Below are 15,490 nucleotides of genomic sequence, written 5' to 3'. Positions count from 1 at the left end.
CATCTACCAGAATTATAATACACTCATTTTAAATTAATTCTTTCTTTGTTGTTGTTATTTAGTCGCTAAGTTGTGCCTGACTTTTTGCAACCCCATGGACTGTAGCCCATCAGGCTCCTCTGTCCATGGGATTTCCCAGCCAAGAATACTGGAGTGGGTGCCATTTCCTTCTCCAAAGGATCTTCCCAGCCCAGGGATCGAACCTGTATCTCCTGCTTGGAAGGCAGATTCTTTACCACTGAGCCACCTGGGAAGCCCAAATTCTCTCTTACTACACTTAACATTCTTGTCATTTTCCCAGTAAAAAAAACAAGGATAATAAAAAATATAAGTGGATTTAAGAGGAAATCATCTTTGAAAGAAATTTCAAAAATGTTTCCTTTGCTTGTCTGGGCTCAGAGTGAAGAAGAATATCAATAAGTTTCAGATTTTATTGAAAGCCACCTGGAAAAATGGCAGAACAAAACTTAATGGTAATTCTCCCTCCTTTTCAATTCAGTTCAAGTTGGGTTGAGGAATCCTTTCTCTGAATCTTCTACTCAGCCTGAGAACTTTACTTTGAATAATTTGGTCAGTGTAGTATGATGGTATACTCAGGATGAAATTTACTGCTGATCTGCCCCTACAAAAGTTCTAACTTTATGAAAGAAGAGTAAACTGCAATGAACATGAACATTTTGTTGGTACTTGCCAACTTCTTCTATACATGAATAAGCATTTTTTTACTTAACAAGCAACAAGAGCAAGGACAAAAAATTACTCCATTTTATTCGGATGAAAATGAAATGAAATCCATGTGCGCTTAAATCTAAACCAGAATGCACTATCTGTGCAGCAAAATAAAACAAGCACATGTTTCACACTTAAGGGATAAACTCCACTGTTCCATTTTAGTTATAAAAACATTTTAATGCACATATAGTCCAATGAAAGCTCAGGAAACCACGCAAGTACATAATGGTTTTATAATAGCTAGACTTCCCAAGTAGCTCAGTGCTAAAGAATCCGCCTGTAATGCAGGAGAAAGGTTCAATCCCTGGTTAGGAAGATGCCCTGGAGAGGGAAATGGGAACAATTCCATTACTCTTGCCTTAGAAATCCCACAGACAGAAAGGCTGGCAGGCTACAGGCCATGGGGTGGCAAACAGTTGGGCACAACTTAGAAACAGCAGCAACAATAGACCTATATGGAGCTTGATTATATTACTCCATAAGAAAAAATTTTTAAGTCTTGTATAAAATTGTGTCCTAGGTAATATTTTCATTCATATCATTTTGGTTTACGATTTTAGTGGCTTTACTATTTGAGGCAAGAGTACTGGAGTGGGTTGCCATTTCCTTCTCCAGGGGATCTTCCTGACCCAGGGATTGAACCCGGGTCTCCCGCATAGCAGGCAGGCAGCTTTACCGTCTGAGCCACCAGGGAAGCTCTTACTATTTGATACTACTAGTTAATTTTCATATTGCACATAATATTAATTAAAAGAAATTAAATCTCCTGAACCTACCTTTAGAAAAATTAAATCTCATGTTGGCACAAACCAGTTGTTGCTGTTCAGTCACTCAGTTGTATCCAACTCTTTGTGACCCCAGAAAAAGACTGCACCCAAGTACTGCATTTTGGACTCTTTGTTGACTACGAGGGCTATTCCATTTCTTCTAAGGGATTCTTGCCCATAATAGTAGATATAATGGTCATCTGAATGAAATTCACCCATTCCGGCCCATTTTAGTTCACTGATTCCTAAAATGTCAATATTCATGCTTACCATCTCCTGTTTGACCAATTCATTCATGAAACTAACATTCCGGGTTCCTATGCAATACTGTTCTTTATAGCATCAGACTTTACTTTCACCACCAAATACATCCAAAACTGGGCATTGCCTCTGCTTTGGCTCAGACTCTTTATTCCCTCTAGAGGCATTTCTCCACTCTTCTCCAGTAGCATACTGGGCACCTACCAACCTGGGGAGTTCATCTTTCAGTGTCATATCAGCCTTTTCATACTGTTCATGGGGTTCTCAAGGCAAAAATGCTGAAGTGGTTTGCCATTCATTCCCTTCTCCACTGTACCACGTTTCTGTTAGATAAATCAACTAGCTAACAGAAACGTATTTTATTTGCTTTATGAGTCTTTTAACTCTTACTCTGAAATAATTATAGATTCACAGGAAGTTCCAAAAAAGTTTTATGTACCCTTCACCCTGTTTTCACCCAATGGTACCATTACATATACTATCAAAACCAGGACACTGACATTGATACAGTCAATACAACTTATTCAGATTTTATAAGTTTAAAGCGCACTTATTTGTGTTTCTGTATGTATTTGTTGTTGCTGTTTAGTTGATAAGACACGTCCAACTTTTTTGCAAGTCAGACTTTCACCACCAGGCTCCTCTGTCCATGGGATTTCCCAGGCAAGAATCTAGAGTGGGTTGCTGTTTTCTTCTCCAGGGGATCTTCCCGACCCAGGGATCAAACCCACATCACCAGCACTGGCAGGCAGATTCTTTACCACTGAGCCACCAGGGAAGCCCCGTATGTACGTACAGTTCTATGCAATTTTACCACATTTTAGATTTGTCTGCTGCTGCTGCTAAATCACTTCAGTCGTGTCCGACTCTGTGTGACCCCATAGACAGCAGCCTACTAGGCACCTCCGTCCCTGGGATTCTCCAGGCAAGAACACTGGAGTGGGTTGCCATGTCCTTCTCCAATGCATGAAAGTGAAAAGTGAAAGGGAAGTCGCTCAGTTGTGTCCGACTCTTCGCGACCCCGTGGACTGCAGCCTACCAGGTGCCTCCATCCATGAGAGTTTCCAGGCAAGAGTACTGGAGTGGGGTGCCCTTGCCTTACAAATGCCCTTGCCTAATACCTTACAAATTTAAAATTATGAAAATAAATGTGAATTTTTTAAAAAGGTAAATCTGGCATAACTACCTTTTTTCCATCTCCAAGAAAGGTTGAGTCATTTTCAAACAGGAAACAAAAGCTAATTCTTGCACCCACTATAAATCATATACTGTGTTTCATAAGCATACTGTATAAAGGATATTTGTGATAATACCTACATGGATATAATGTTTTTAAAAATGAAGTAGGAAATTTTTTAAAAGGTAAAACTAAAGATTCCTCTATCAACACTACTAAATTGTATTAGAGGTGATATCTTTTTTGGAGAGGGGGAATATCACATAAAGTAGGCTAAATAGTTACCTTAACAGATTAACAGAAAATTACTGTTTACTCAAAAAGAGCATATTAATACAAAAACTACTGCATCATATGTCTGCAAATTACTGATCACAATCATGTCCTAAGAGTTGTATTGTGTTTATACAGGAGTGTCTTAGTCTGTTTAGGCAACTATAACGAAATACCATAGACTGTGGCTTGTAAACAATAGAAATGTGTTTCTCACAATCCTGGAGGTTGGAAGTCTAAAGTCAAGGTGTCAGCATGTTCAGGTAAGGGCTCTGTTCTAGCTGGCTGACTTCTCCTTGTGCATCCACATGGCAGAAGTGGGTAGGGAGCTCTAGAATCTTTTTTACAAGAGCACAAATCTCATTCATGAGAGCTCCATCCTCATGATCTTAGTACCTCCCAAAGGCTCCACTTCCTAACATCATCACTGGGCATTAGAATTTAAACATATAAATTTGGGGGGATACAACTATTCAGACCATAACGGGGTAGAAACGTTGAGCTCAAAAGGCAATATACTGAGCCCAGTTCTCTTCTGTAGACTTTAATCAACTGTCAGCTTAACATGTCAGCTTCACACTGTGGCTATTTCAAAAGCGTCTAAAACTCAATATTCCAAAAGTGAATTCTGGATAAGGTCTTCCTCTAGCTTCTTATTTCAGTGAATAGTACCGCTATCCTATCCAGCATTGTAAAGCAGAAAGAAGTCTGATTATCCTTGACAGTTTCCTTCATTCACATGCTTCCCACACCATTCAACCACCACTAAATTCTATCACTTTTATCTCTAAATATTTTTTGAACCTGCCCGCTTTTCTCCATTTCTATCACCAGCACCAATCTAGTGCAAACTATCATCTCCTGCCTGCGTGACTATAATGGTCTGCTAACTGCTTTCCCTAATTATTCTTCTTTCAATCCATTCTCACCTATAGCCAGAACAATCTTTCTTAAATGCAAATCTTTCATTGTCTAAAATCCTTCGGTGGCCTCCCATTGCTTTTTCAGCTAAATCTAATAATCTCCACATGCTCTATCCACTTCCTCAGAACAATCTTCTGTCTCCCGCCCCACCATGACCCTATGTTCCAGGCATATTAAGCCGCTCAGTTTTCTGAATGAACCAAGATCCCTCTAACCTTAGGGACTCTGTATCTGGTTGTTTCCTCCAATTTCAGATAATTAAATGCCACCCATTCTTCAATTCTATGGTATACTTATTTAAGAAATTTTCCATGATTTCCCTGACTAGATAACATTCCTTTATAGTCCCCTTGGCTTTTCCTCCACAGCACTTATTGTTTATAATAATATCGGTTCCGTTCAGTTCAGTCACTCAGTCATGTCTGACTCTTTGAGACCCCATGAATCGCAGCACGCCAGGCCTCCCTGTCCATCACCAACTCCCGGAGTTCACCCAAACTCATGTCCATCGAGTCAGTGATGCCATCAAGCCATCTCATCCTCTGTCGTCGCCTTCTCCTCCTGCCCCCAATCCCTCCCAGCATCACAGTCTTTTCCAATGAGTCAACTCTTCGCATGAGGTGGCCAAAATACTGGAGTTTCAGCTTTAGCATCATTCCTTCCAAAGAAATCCCAGGGCTGATCTCCTTCAGAATGGACTGGTTGGATCTCCTTGCAGTCCGAGGGACTCTCAAGAGTCTTCTCCAACACCACAGTTCAAAAGCATCAATTCTTCGGCGCTCAGCTTTCTTCACAGTCCAATTCTCACATCCATACATGACCACTGGAAAAACCATAGCCTTGACTAGATGGACCTTTGTTGGCAAAGTAATGTCTCTGCTTTTCAATATGCTATTTAGGTTGGTTATAACTTTTCTTCCAAGGAGTAAGTGTCTTTTAATTTCATGGCTGCAGTCACCATCTGCAGTGATTCTGGAGCCCAAAAAAATAAAGTCTGACACTGTTTCCATTGTTTCCCCATCTATTTCCCATGAAGTGATGGGACCAGATGCCATGATCTTAGTTTTCTAAATGTTGAGCTTTAAGCCAACTTTTTCACTCTCCACTTTCACTTTCATCAAGAGGCTTTTTAGCTCCTCTTCACTTTCTGCCATAAGGGTGGTGTCATCTGCATATCTGAGGTTATTCATATTTCTCCCGGCAATCTTGATTCCAGCTTGTGTTTCTTCCAGCCCAGCGTTTCTCATGATGTACTTGTACTCCTTTTCCTATCTGGAACCAGTCTGTTGTTCCGTGTCCAGTTCTAACTGCTGCTTCCTGACCTGCATATAGGTTTCTCAAGAGGCAGGTCAGGTGGTCTGGTATTCCTATCTCTTTCAGAATTTCCACCGTTTATTGTGATCCACACAGTCAAAGGCTTTGCCATAGTCAATAAAGCAGAAATAGATGTTTTTCTGCAACTCCCTTGCTTTTTCCATGATCCAGCGGATGTTGGCATTTTGATCTCTGGTTTTTCTGCCTTTTCTAAAACCAGCTTGAACATCAGGAAGTTCACGGTTCACATACTGCTGAAGCCTGGCTTGGAGAATTTGGGGCATTACTTTGCTAGCATGTGAGATGAGTGCAATTGTGCGGTAGTTTGAGCATTCTTTGGCATTGCCTTTCTTTGGGATTGGAATGAAAACTGACCTTTTCCAGTCCTGTGGCCACTGCTGAGTTTCCACATTTGCTGGCATATTGAGTGCAGCACTTTCACAGCATCATCTTTCGGGATTTGAAATTGCTCCACTGGAATTCCATCACCTCCACTAGCTTTGTTCATAGTGATGCTTTATAAGGCCCACTTGACTGCACATTCCAGGATGTCTGGCTAATATATTTGTGTGATTTTTTTGGTTAATGTCTCTAAGTTCCCTGATGGGAGAAGCTAAGTGTGTTTGTTGCCCTTTTGTTTTGAACACGTTAACTCCAATACCTGTTACAGTACCTGGTCCATAGTAGGCAGCCAACAAATGTGTGCAAGTTGGATGAATTAATTAATGGAAGGGCACATAGCTGCACAGATCTTGAAAGAAAGTAATAAGAATGTTGAAGTTGAAAGTTCAATTTCAAAAATGAAAGTTGAGGGAAAGAAGACTTTTGTCATTCTGCAGTGTATTTTGGTAACACTGTAACCTGCAATAACATGAAAAATAAAATATGTATCTAATGAACTGGAATGTACTAAATAAAAAACAATAGAAGCTATATCAAGAAAAGGCATTAGGGCTTTCCTGGTGGCTCAGTGGTAAAGAATCGACCTGCCAAAGTAGGAAATGGGTTTGATCTCTGGTCCAAGGAGATCCCACACGCTGTGGAGCAACTAAGCCCATGTGCCACAACTACCGAGCCCAGCTGCTGCAACTACTGAGGCCTCTGCGCCCTTAAGCCATGCCCCACCGAGAGAAGCCGCCACACCAAGAAGCCCACGCACCGTGATCAGAGAGCAGCCCCTGCTCACCGCAACTAAAGCCCTGCAGCACAAAGACCCAGCACAGGCAAAAAAAAAAAACAAAAAAATTTAAAGGAAGAGATATTAGAGGGTTTTAATAAAGGAGATATACAAAATTATATTTGCACTCTGTAAACACAGTCCTTGGAGAAGGAAATGGCAACTTATTCCAGTATTCTTGTCTGGGAAATTCCATGAACAGAGGAGCCTGGCAGGCTACGGTCCATGGGGTCGAACAGAGTTGGACGTGACTTAGCGACTAAACAACAACCATAAACATAATTTTAGCTAGACTATGGAGGACTGATTTAAGGGGGGAGAGGTTAAGGAGGAAGTACTGTCAGTAAAGAACAGAGAAGAGAAACGGAAAGGACTTGAACTAAGGCAATGGAGGTATTCTGAAATAACTGGGTGATCAACTGACTATGAGAAGGCGAAAGAATAGAGACAAGTTTCTGGACTTTGGAAGAGGAACTATATCACAAACATTAAGTCATTTTCTCTTTAGTACTTGTCTCATTTTCAACATTGGTTAAGCAATCCACCGATAAATATTTATGGCTTACTTATTTCTATAAGCCCTGAGAGTGATATAAAGAAGATACTTCAAAGAGTTTAAAATCCAATTCATCATATATCCAAACAATGGACTACTATTGAGCCAGAAAAGGAATGACTTACTGATACATACTGTAACATGAACAAACCTTGAAAGCATTATGCTGAGTGAAAAAAAAAAAGACACAAAAGGTCACATATTGTATTATTCTGTTTACACGAAATATCAACAATAGGCAAATCTCTAAAGTCAGAAAGTACATTAGAGGAAAAAAAAAGAAAGTAGAATAGTGGTTGCCAGGGACTGGAACACAGTAGCACAACAGCCTTATCTTAATGAAAAAATATAACGTAGTCATCAAACATTTATTAAGTTCCTGCTATGAACCAGGCGCTGTGCTAACTCCAAGGAGCTCAAGCTATAAATCAGCATTGTTTTAGGTCTGTGAAGATTGGGAAGTATAAAATACAGGGACTCTTGTGCTCAGTCATGTCTGACTCTTTGTGGCCCAATGGACTGTAGCCTGTCAGACTTCTCTGTCCACGGAATTTTCCAGGCAAGAATACTGGAGTGGGCTGCCATTTCCTACTCCAGGGGATTGTCTCAACCCAGAGATCAAACCCTTGGCATCTCCTTCATTGGCAGGCAGATTTTTTTACCACTAAGCCACCTGGGAAGCAATATACAGGGACTGCCTCAGCCAATTACTACCTTTGTAATAATCATAAGGCTGTGATCAATGAAGACGTTAAAACTGAAGAAAAAAAAAAAAAGCCCAGGCTTAAATTGAAGAAAGCAGGGAAGACCACTAGGCCAATCAAAGTGAAAGTGAAGTCACTCAGTCGTGTCCAACTCTTTGTGACCCCATGGTCTGTAGCCTACCAGGCTTCTCCGTCCATGGGATTTTCCAGGCAAGGGTACTGGAGTGGGTTGCTATTTCCGCCAATCAGGTATGACCTAAATCAAATCCCTTATGATTATACAGTGGAAGTGATTAATAGATTCAAGGGATGAGATTTGAGAGACAGAGTGAGGAACTATGGACAGAGGTGCGTTACACTGTACAGGAGGCAGTGACCAAAACCATCCCAAAGAAAAACAAATCCAAGAAGGCAAAGTGGTTGTCTGAGGAGGCTTTACACACAGCTGAGGAAAGAAGAGAAGCAAAAAGCAAGGGACAAATGGAAAGATATACCCAACTGAATGCAGAGTTCCAGAGAACAGCAAGGAGAAATAAGAAGGCCTTCTTAAATGAACAATGCAAAGAATAGAGGAAAACAACAGAATGGGAAAGACTACAGGTCTCTTCAAGAAAACTGGAGATACCAAGGAACCATTTCACACAGGGATGAGCATGATAAAGGACAGAAATGGTAAAGACCTAACAGAAGCAGAAGAGATTAAAAAGAAGTGACAAGAACACACAGAAAAACCATACAAAAAGGTCTTAATGACCCAAATAACACGATGGTGTGGTCACTCAGAGCCTGATATCCAGGAGTCAGAAGTCAAGTGGCCCTTAGGTAGCATTACTACAAACAAGGCTAGTGGAAGTGACAGAATTCCAGCTATTTAAAAATCCTAAAAGATGACACTGTTAAAGTGCCACACTCAATATGCCAGTAAATTTGGAAAATTCAGCAATGGCACAGGACTGGAAAAGGTCAGTTTTCATTCCAATCCCAAAGAAGGGCAGTGTCAAATAATGTACAAACTACCAGGCAATTGTGTTCATTTTGCATGCTAGTAAGGTTATATTCCAAATCGTTCAAGCTAGGCTTCAGCAGTAAATGAACTGAGAACTTCCAGATGTACAAGCTGGATTTAGAAAAGGCAAAGGAAACAGAAATCAAACTGCCAACATCCGTTGGATCATACAAAAAGCAAGGGAATTCCAGAAAAACATCTACTTCTGCTTCATTAACTATGATAAAGCCTTTGTGTGGATCACAACAAACTGGAAAATTCTTAGAGATGGGAATACCAGACCACCTTATCTGCGTCCTGAGAAACCTGTATGCAGGTCAAGAAGCAACAGTTAGAACTGGACATGGAACATCAAACTGGTTTAAAATTGGGAAAGGAGTATGTCAAGGCTATATACTGTCACCTTGCTTATTTAACTTATATGTAGAGTGCATCATTTGAAACGCCAGGCTGGATGAATCACAAGCCTGGATCAAGACTGCTGGGAGAAATATCAATGAGCTCAGATATGCAGATGACACCATCCTACTAGCAGAAAGGGAAGAGGAATTAAAGACCCTCGATCAAAGTGCAAGAGGAGAGTGAAAAGGCTGGATTAAAATTCAACATTAAAAAAAACGAAGATCACGGCATCTGGTCCCATCACTTCATGGCAAATAGATGGAGAAAAAAATGTAAACAGTGAGAGACTTTATTTTCTTGGGCTCCACAATCGCTGTGGATGGTGAATGCAGCCGTGAAATTAAAAGACACTTGCTCCGTGGAGAAAAGCTATGACAAACTTAGCATATTAAAAAGCAGAGACATCACTTTGCTGACAAACGTCTATATAATCAAAGCTATGGTTTCTCTAGAAGTCATGTATGGACGTGAGAGATGGATCATAAAGAGGGCTGAGTGCCAAAGAACTGATGCTTTTGAACTGTGGTGTTGGAGAAGACTCTTGACAGTCCCTTAGACAGCAGGGAGATCAAACCAGTCAAGCCCGAATTTTCACTTGAAGGTCTGATGCTGAAGCTGAAGCTTCAATACTTTGGCCACCTGATACAAAAAGCCTACTCACTGAAAAAGACCCTGATGCTGGGAAAGACTGAGGGCAGGAGGAGAAGAGGGCAACAGAGAATAAGATGGTTGGATGGCATCACCAACTCAATGGACATGAATCTGAGCAAACTCCAGGGGATAGTGAAAGACAGGGAAGTGCGGTGTGCTGCAGCGAGGTCTCAGAGAGTCAGACACGACTTAGTGACTGAACAACAACATCATAGTTTTTAAAGAATATTCTTCCCTCTTTTCAACCTGAAGAACTTTTCCTTTAAACTGTACCTCATCTTTCGCTGAAGACGTCCTTGATCCCTTCCTGCACTTAACCACTTCTACCTTTCAACCTCCTTTTTATAGTATTTATTATGTATGATGAATTTTTAAAAATCTCTTATTAAGCCATTTTTTGGTGTTAGGGACTTCTTCATATGCAGTCCCTCACGTACAGACATACTCCCTTCATTCTACATAAAAAAAACATTACTTATCTTTCAAAATTTGACAAAATACTACCTCTATTAAATTGTCCCTGATCTTTCAGCTATAAAAAATGTCCTCCTCTCCTGACTGATCTTTCATAATATTCTAAATCAGAGCTTCTCACGCTTTAATACGCCACACGAATCACTGAAGGATGATCTTGTCAAAATGTATACTACAATTAAGCAGATTATTCTGCATTACTAGCGCCCAGCAATGCCAATGCTGCTGGTCTGTGGAAATGAAACAGGCAAAGAATCATTTACTTGTGTGATAAAAAATAAAGTCACAGGGTTGCTTTAAAGACTTCTATATAATATTTTACCTATGTATAACAGTATCGTTGTTGTTGTTCAGTCGCTAAGTCATTTCTGACTCTTCTGTGACCCCATGGACCCTGCCAGGCTCCTCTGCATTCTTGCATTTAAACACATGCATTTCATTACTGCTTTTGGATGTAGGTTTACACCACAGACTTGAATATTCAGTCTGGATTTCATTATTCACTTATTTATTCATTTACTGGCCATACATAGCTTATGTTCTTTTAACTAGTACTTATGGACCCTGCTTTTATACACATTACCTTAAGCAGTTTTCACAATATTCTTATAAGTGTGCTTTTCATTTTACTTAATGTAAGTTTATAGGAGCTATGTAATGTCGTCAATATCACACAGCTACTATCAGAGTCAGAAGTTTAACTGAAGTCTTCCGGTTCTAAATCCAGTAAGTTTTTAGCTATACCATCCAGGTGTGCTAAATTTTGTAGTCAAAAATGTGAATGTCATATGAGACAAAAGAAAGCAGAAATCATTTATTCCTTCAACAAACAATTATGTTGTGATGTTTATATTCTGGGTTCTGTGCTAAGTACCGGATACAGAAAAGATTAGGGAAGTTTCTGAGTAACAGTTAAGCAAAGTTTCAGCAAGGAAGGAGTATTTGATTTCATCCTGGTGTAAGGAAGAGAAACTGCATTCTAAGCACGAGGACCAGGATACACATATATATGGATACAAACACCAAGGCACATTTTAGAACAAAGAACATGTACAGTTAGTAACAGTAAGTATTAAGAGACCTAAGCAGAATGTAGGACAGTATACATGAAAACATCTATAAGCTGAAAACATTCATGTTTAGACAAAAAAACATAAAAACAGAAAAGCAAGAATTTGCATGGCATGCTTAGGAACCAGAGAAAAGACTTGGCGTCACAGAGTGAATGTTTATGTTAGAGAACAACAAAAAATAATTGTGGGGCCAGTTGATAATGAAACTCAAAGCAGCAGCAACACTGCTAACAAGTACTGAGCATTTAACTCTGCCAGATGTACTGCTTTGCATCTGCAAAATGTTTGCGCACTTGGCTACTATCATTCTCATTTTAAGTACATGAAAGCTGAGGTTAAGAGAGATTGAGTAATTTGCCCAATATCACATGAACAGTAACTGGTAAAGACACAATGGAAATCCAGGATTTTATACTTTATATACACTATCCAGTTTACAAAAATATATGAAAGCTGCATCATGATTTAGTGTAAAGAAATCTGAGGAGACAGAACACTAGCTCTTAATTCCAGATTCTTCGTGTGGAGGTTATTGAACTTTTCTAAGCCTCAGGTTCACTAAAACTCAGGAATAAAGCTCAGCAAGATTCTTAAAAAGATCAAACAAGTCGCTTGCTTAAAATAGTCTGTATATTCCAACTGTATAAGGTTATACACATGAGAATATTATTTATACACATATCTATCTTTGTCTGTATTACCCTAGATATATAGGGAGTCTATACAATCTTGGAGGATATGTGGACAAGTTTGAATAAACCTTATGGATTTTACTTATCCCAGGTTTCTTGATTTTATGTATGGAGTCAATGGATTAGTTTGCTATGTTATTATCAGATTTCTTCAGTGTATTTAAGAAAGGTAATTCCTGGGGGAAGGAAGGATATGAAAACTATAAACACAGATACAAAAGTTTGAACAAACAGGCTGTGATACTAAATTACATAATTTTTTCTTAAAGTCTGGGAAATTAAGGTCACTTATTCCTCCCCAAGCACTAGGCTACCAAACGTAGATGTAACAAATTAAACTATTTTGGGTGGCTATACTTCACCAAATTTCGGTATTACATTTAAATGTATCAGCTATGTTCTCTATGATAAAATTTTTGTTTCACATTTTGAATTATAGCCAAAATTACAGTACTTAAAAAAAAATAATAACACTCATAAAACAAAAACGAGGAAAGGAAAACAGAAAAAGGGAAAGCAAGTTGTATTAACTGAATATTACAAAACTAGTCTTCTCAGGAAACACACTATGTGTCCTTCTCGAGGATGAAATTTCTACAATTAAGAAAAATTTATTTTTTTTCATATTGAACAGGTAAGTCTCGTCAATGGAAAATTACTGGTTAACAAAGTCTAACGAAAGGAGCAGAGAAAGATTTCTGTTACAAAGAGTTTGGTAAAGTACACAGAAAAGGAGGAAAACAAATTCTCCCCTACTGTAGAAAAATCTCTCTAGCTTCCTCAAAACAGTATCTGGCGAAAATCTGGAGAACCTACTGGGAACACTAGGCTGGATTACAAGAAGTTTCAAACACATCTGGGTTTACTTCTCTGAACACTGTCAAATACCATGAAATAGGAGGAAAACTAGGGACGTAGGCAAAATACCAGATTCCATAAAAACCACGAACTCCTCGCGGGAGGTTAATACTTGCAGCGCCGAATCTACGCAAAAGTTATGTACTGATAAACAACAGAGCAACAGAGCCCTCCTTCCTCATTCTCATTCTCTGACACCGATCCCGGCCAATCTAACCATCAGTTTCTGAATTACAATAAGTCATTTTAGAAATAAAATCTTGGGTCCCGTGGGTGCACTCGAGGTGGGTGAGTCCGCCAGATAAACGTGACACCAGATGGTGTGGGGAGAGCCAGAAGCCGACCGAGTCACTTGGAAAGCTCCCCACGCCCCACCCTCGGCCACTCGGCCCTCTCGGAAGGCCCGGCGAACGCACAGGCTAGAGTCACCCGTAGGTCAGCTTGCTGTCCGTACCCACCAGGCCACAATCACCTCGGCATCAGAAACACCCTGCCGTGTCCGCCCGGCGTCCCCCGGGGTGACGGGCCCTTCGGGGGCCCAGTCTCACCTTCCGCGTCTGCTGAGGAGACAAAGGTGAAGTCCCCGTTAGTGGGGGTATACGCCGGGGGCGGGCCCGGCGGCTGCATCTCGCGGCCCCTCCGAGCCCGCGGCGGAGGAGGAGGCTGAGGCTGGGCCCAGGGCCCAAGGCCGCCGCGCCGCCGGCCCGCACCCGCGCCCTAAGGTGGGACCCGTGAACTGGGAGATGCAGGCTGGGAGCAAGGCCGGAGACAACGCAGCTAGCCACGAAGCTATCCCCAAAGGTCTACCGAAGTGCCCTCCGTGGCGACCGCCCAGGAACCACGACGCCGGCGCCCTGACAGGACCATAACAGTGACAGCGCCGCTGTGATTGGCTCTTTGTAATCTGCTCTTCCATTGGCTCTCGGAGAAAGGTTCTGATTGGCTCTCCCTCTTGTTGATTGCGGAAGTTTACCCGGGACAGGAAGTTCATTTGTAATTCGTGGAAAACTCTGGCGTCTCACTTTTTTCATTTGTTTCCGTCAAGTCTCCTGCCTTTTGGCTTTTCTTTATATTCTCTACTTTTGTTAACTGGAGGGAGTAAAAATTTGAGAATTAGGAGTGTTTTAAACAAATCAGCCCTGGAATATCCCTAGATTCCCTTTCCTTTAGATATTAATTGTGTCTCCCTCTCTTTTTAACGTTTTAATTTTGTATTGGGGTATAGCCAGTTAACAGTGTTGTGGTAGTTTCAGGCGAACAACAAAGGGGCTCAACCATACACCTACATGTATCCATTCTCCCCCAGTATCTTGACTTAAATTGTATATGGTCCTTAAGACTTACTTTTCTCATCTGTGAAATGAAGGGCTGGATTGGATACTTAAAAAAAAAAAAAAAAAAGCTATAAATTTCCACTCAAACATTAGGGCGCTTGTCTACCACATTCCTCAGTGACTGAGGCAACTGAAGCCTGAAAAGGTAAGGAAGGAGCACAATTAGAAGAGCACCTATATGTTCTGAATTCTATTCCAGTGCTGTTTTCAAAGGTCCTGTCTGCTGATAAACTTGTTCAGTTGCTAAGTCATGCCCAACTCTTTAAAATCCCCATGAATTGCAGCATGGCCAGGCTCCCCTGTTCTTCACTATCTCCCAGAGTTTGCTCAAATTCATGTCCATTGAGTCCATGATGCTGTCTAACCATCTCATTCTCTGCCACCCCTTTCACTTTTTGCCTTCAATCTTTCCCAGCATCAGGGTCTTTTCCAATGAGTCCACTCTTCCCATCAGGTGGCTAGGTATTGGAGCTTAAGCATCAGTCCTTCCAATGAATATTCAGGGATGACTTCTTTTAGGCATGACTGGTTTGATCTTGCTGTCCAAGGGACACTCAAGACTTCTGCAGCACCACAGTTCAAAAGCATCAATTCTTTGGCACTCAGCCTTCTTTATGATCCAACTCTCACATCTGTACATGACTTCTGGAAAAACCATAGCTTTGACTGTATAGACTTTTGTCAGCAAAGTGATGTCTCTGCTTTTTAATATACTGTCTAGGTTTGTCAGAGCTTTTCTTCAAAGGAGCAAGTATCTTTTAATTTTGTGGCTGCAGTCACTGTCTACAGTAATTTTGGAGCCCAAGAAAATTCCAATACTTTGCCCACCTGATGCGAAGAATCTGACTCATTAGAAAAAACCTTGATAGAAAGATTGAAGGCAGCAGGAGAAGGGGATGACAGAGGATGAGATGGTTGAATGGCATCACCGACTCGATGGATATGAGTTTGAGCAAGCTCTGGGAGTTGGTGATGGACAGGGAAGCCTGGTGTGCTGCAGTTCATGGGGTCACAAAGAGTCAGACATGACTAAGCGACTGAACTGAAGAAAATAAAATCTACTTCCACTTTTTCCTCATCTATTTGCCATGAATTGATGGAACCAGATGCCATGA

At 40.8% G+C, this 15,490-nt stretch overlaps 1 protein-coding gene across 1 annotated transcript in view; it reads right to left on the bottom strand.

Moving 5' to 3' along the window:
* YIPF4 (Yip1 domain family member 4) overlaps positions 1 to 13,915 on the bottom strand; it is a 35,316-nt gene extending 21,401 nt beyond the window's left edge. Inside the window, exon 1 of the mRNA XM_027554970.1 lies at positions 13,590 to 13,915. Coding sequence (XP_027410771.1) covers positions 13,590 to 13,668 — 79 coding nt within the window. The 5' untranslated portion in view covers positions 13,669 to 13,915. The remainder of the gene's footprint in view (positions 1 to 13,589) is intronic.
* Between the last annotated feature and the right edge of the window lie 1,575 nt (positions 13,916 to 15,490).

The sequence above is a fragment of the Bos indicus x Bos taurus genome, chromosome 11, assembly GCF_003369695.1.
Source record: "Bos indicus x Bos taurus breed Angus x Brahman F1 hybrid chromosome 11, Bos_hybrid_MaternalHap_v2.0, whole genome shotgun sequence".
Taxonomy (NCBI): Eukaryota; Metazoa; Chordata; class Mammalia; order Artiodactyla; family Bovidae; genus Bos; species Bos indicus x Bos taurus.
Note: the sequence above shows the minus strand (reverse complement) of the source record. Positions and strands in the feature narration are given on the sequence as shown.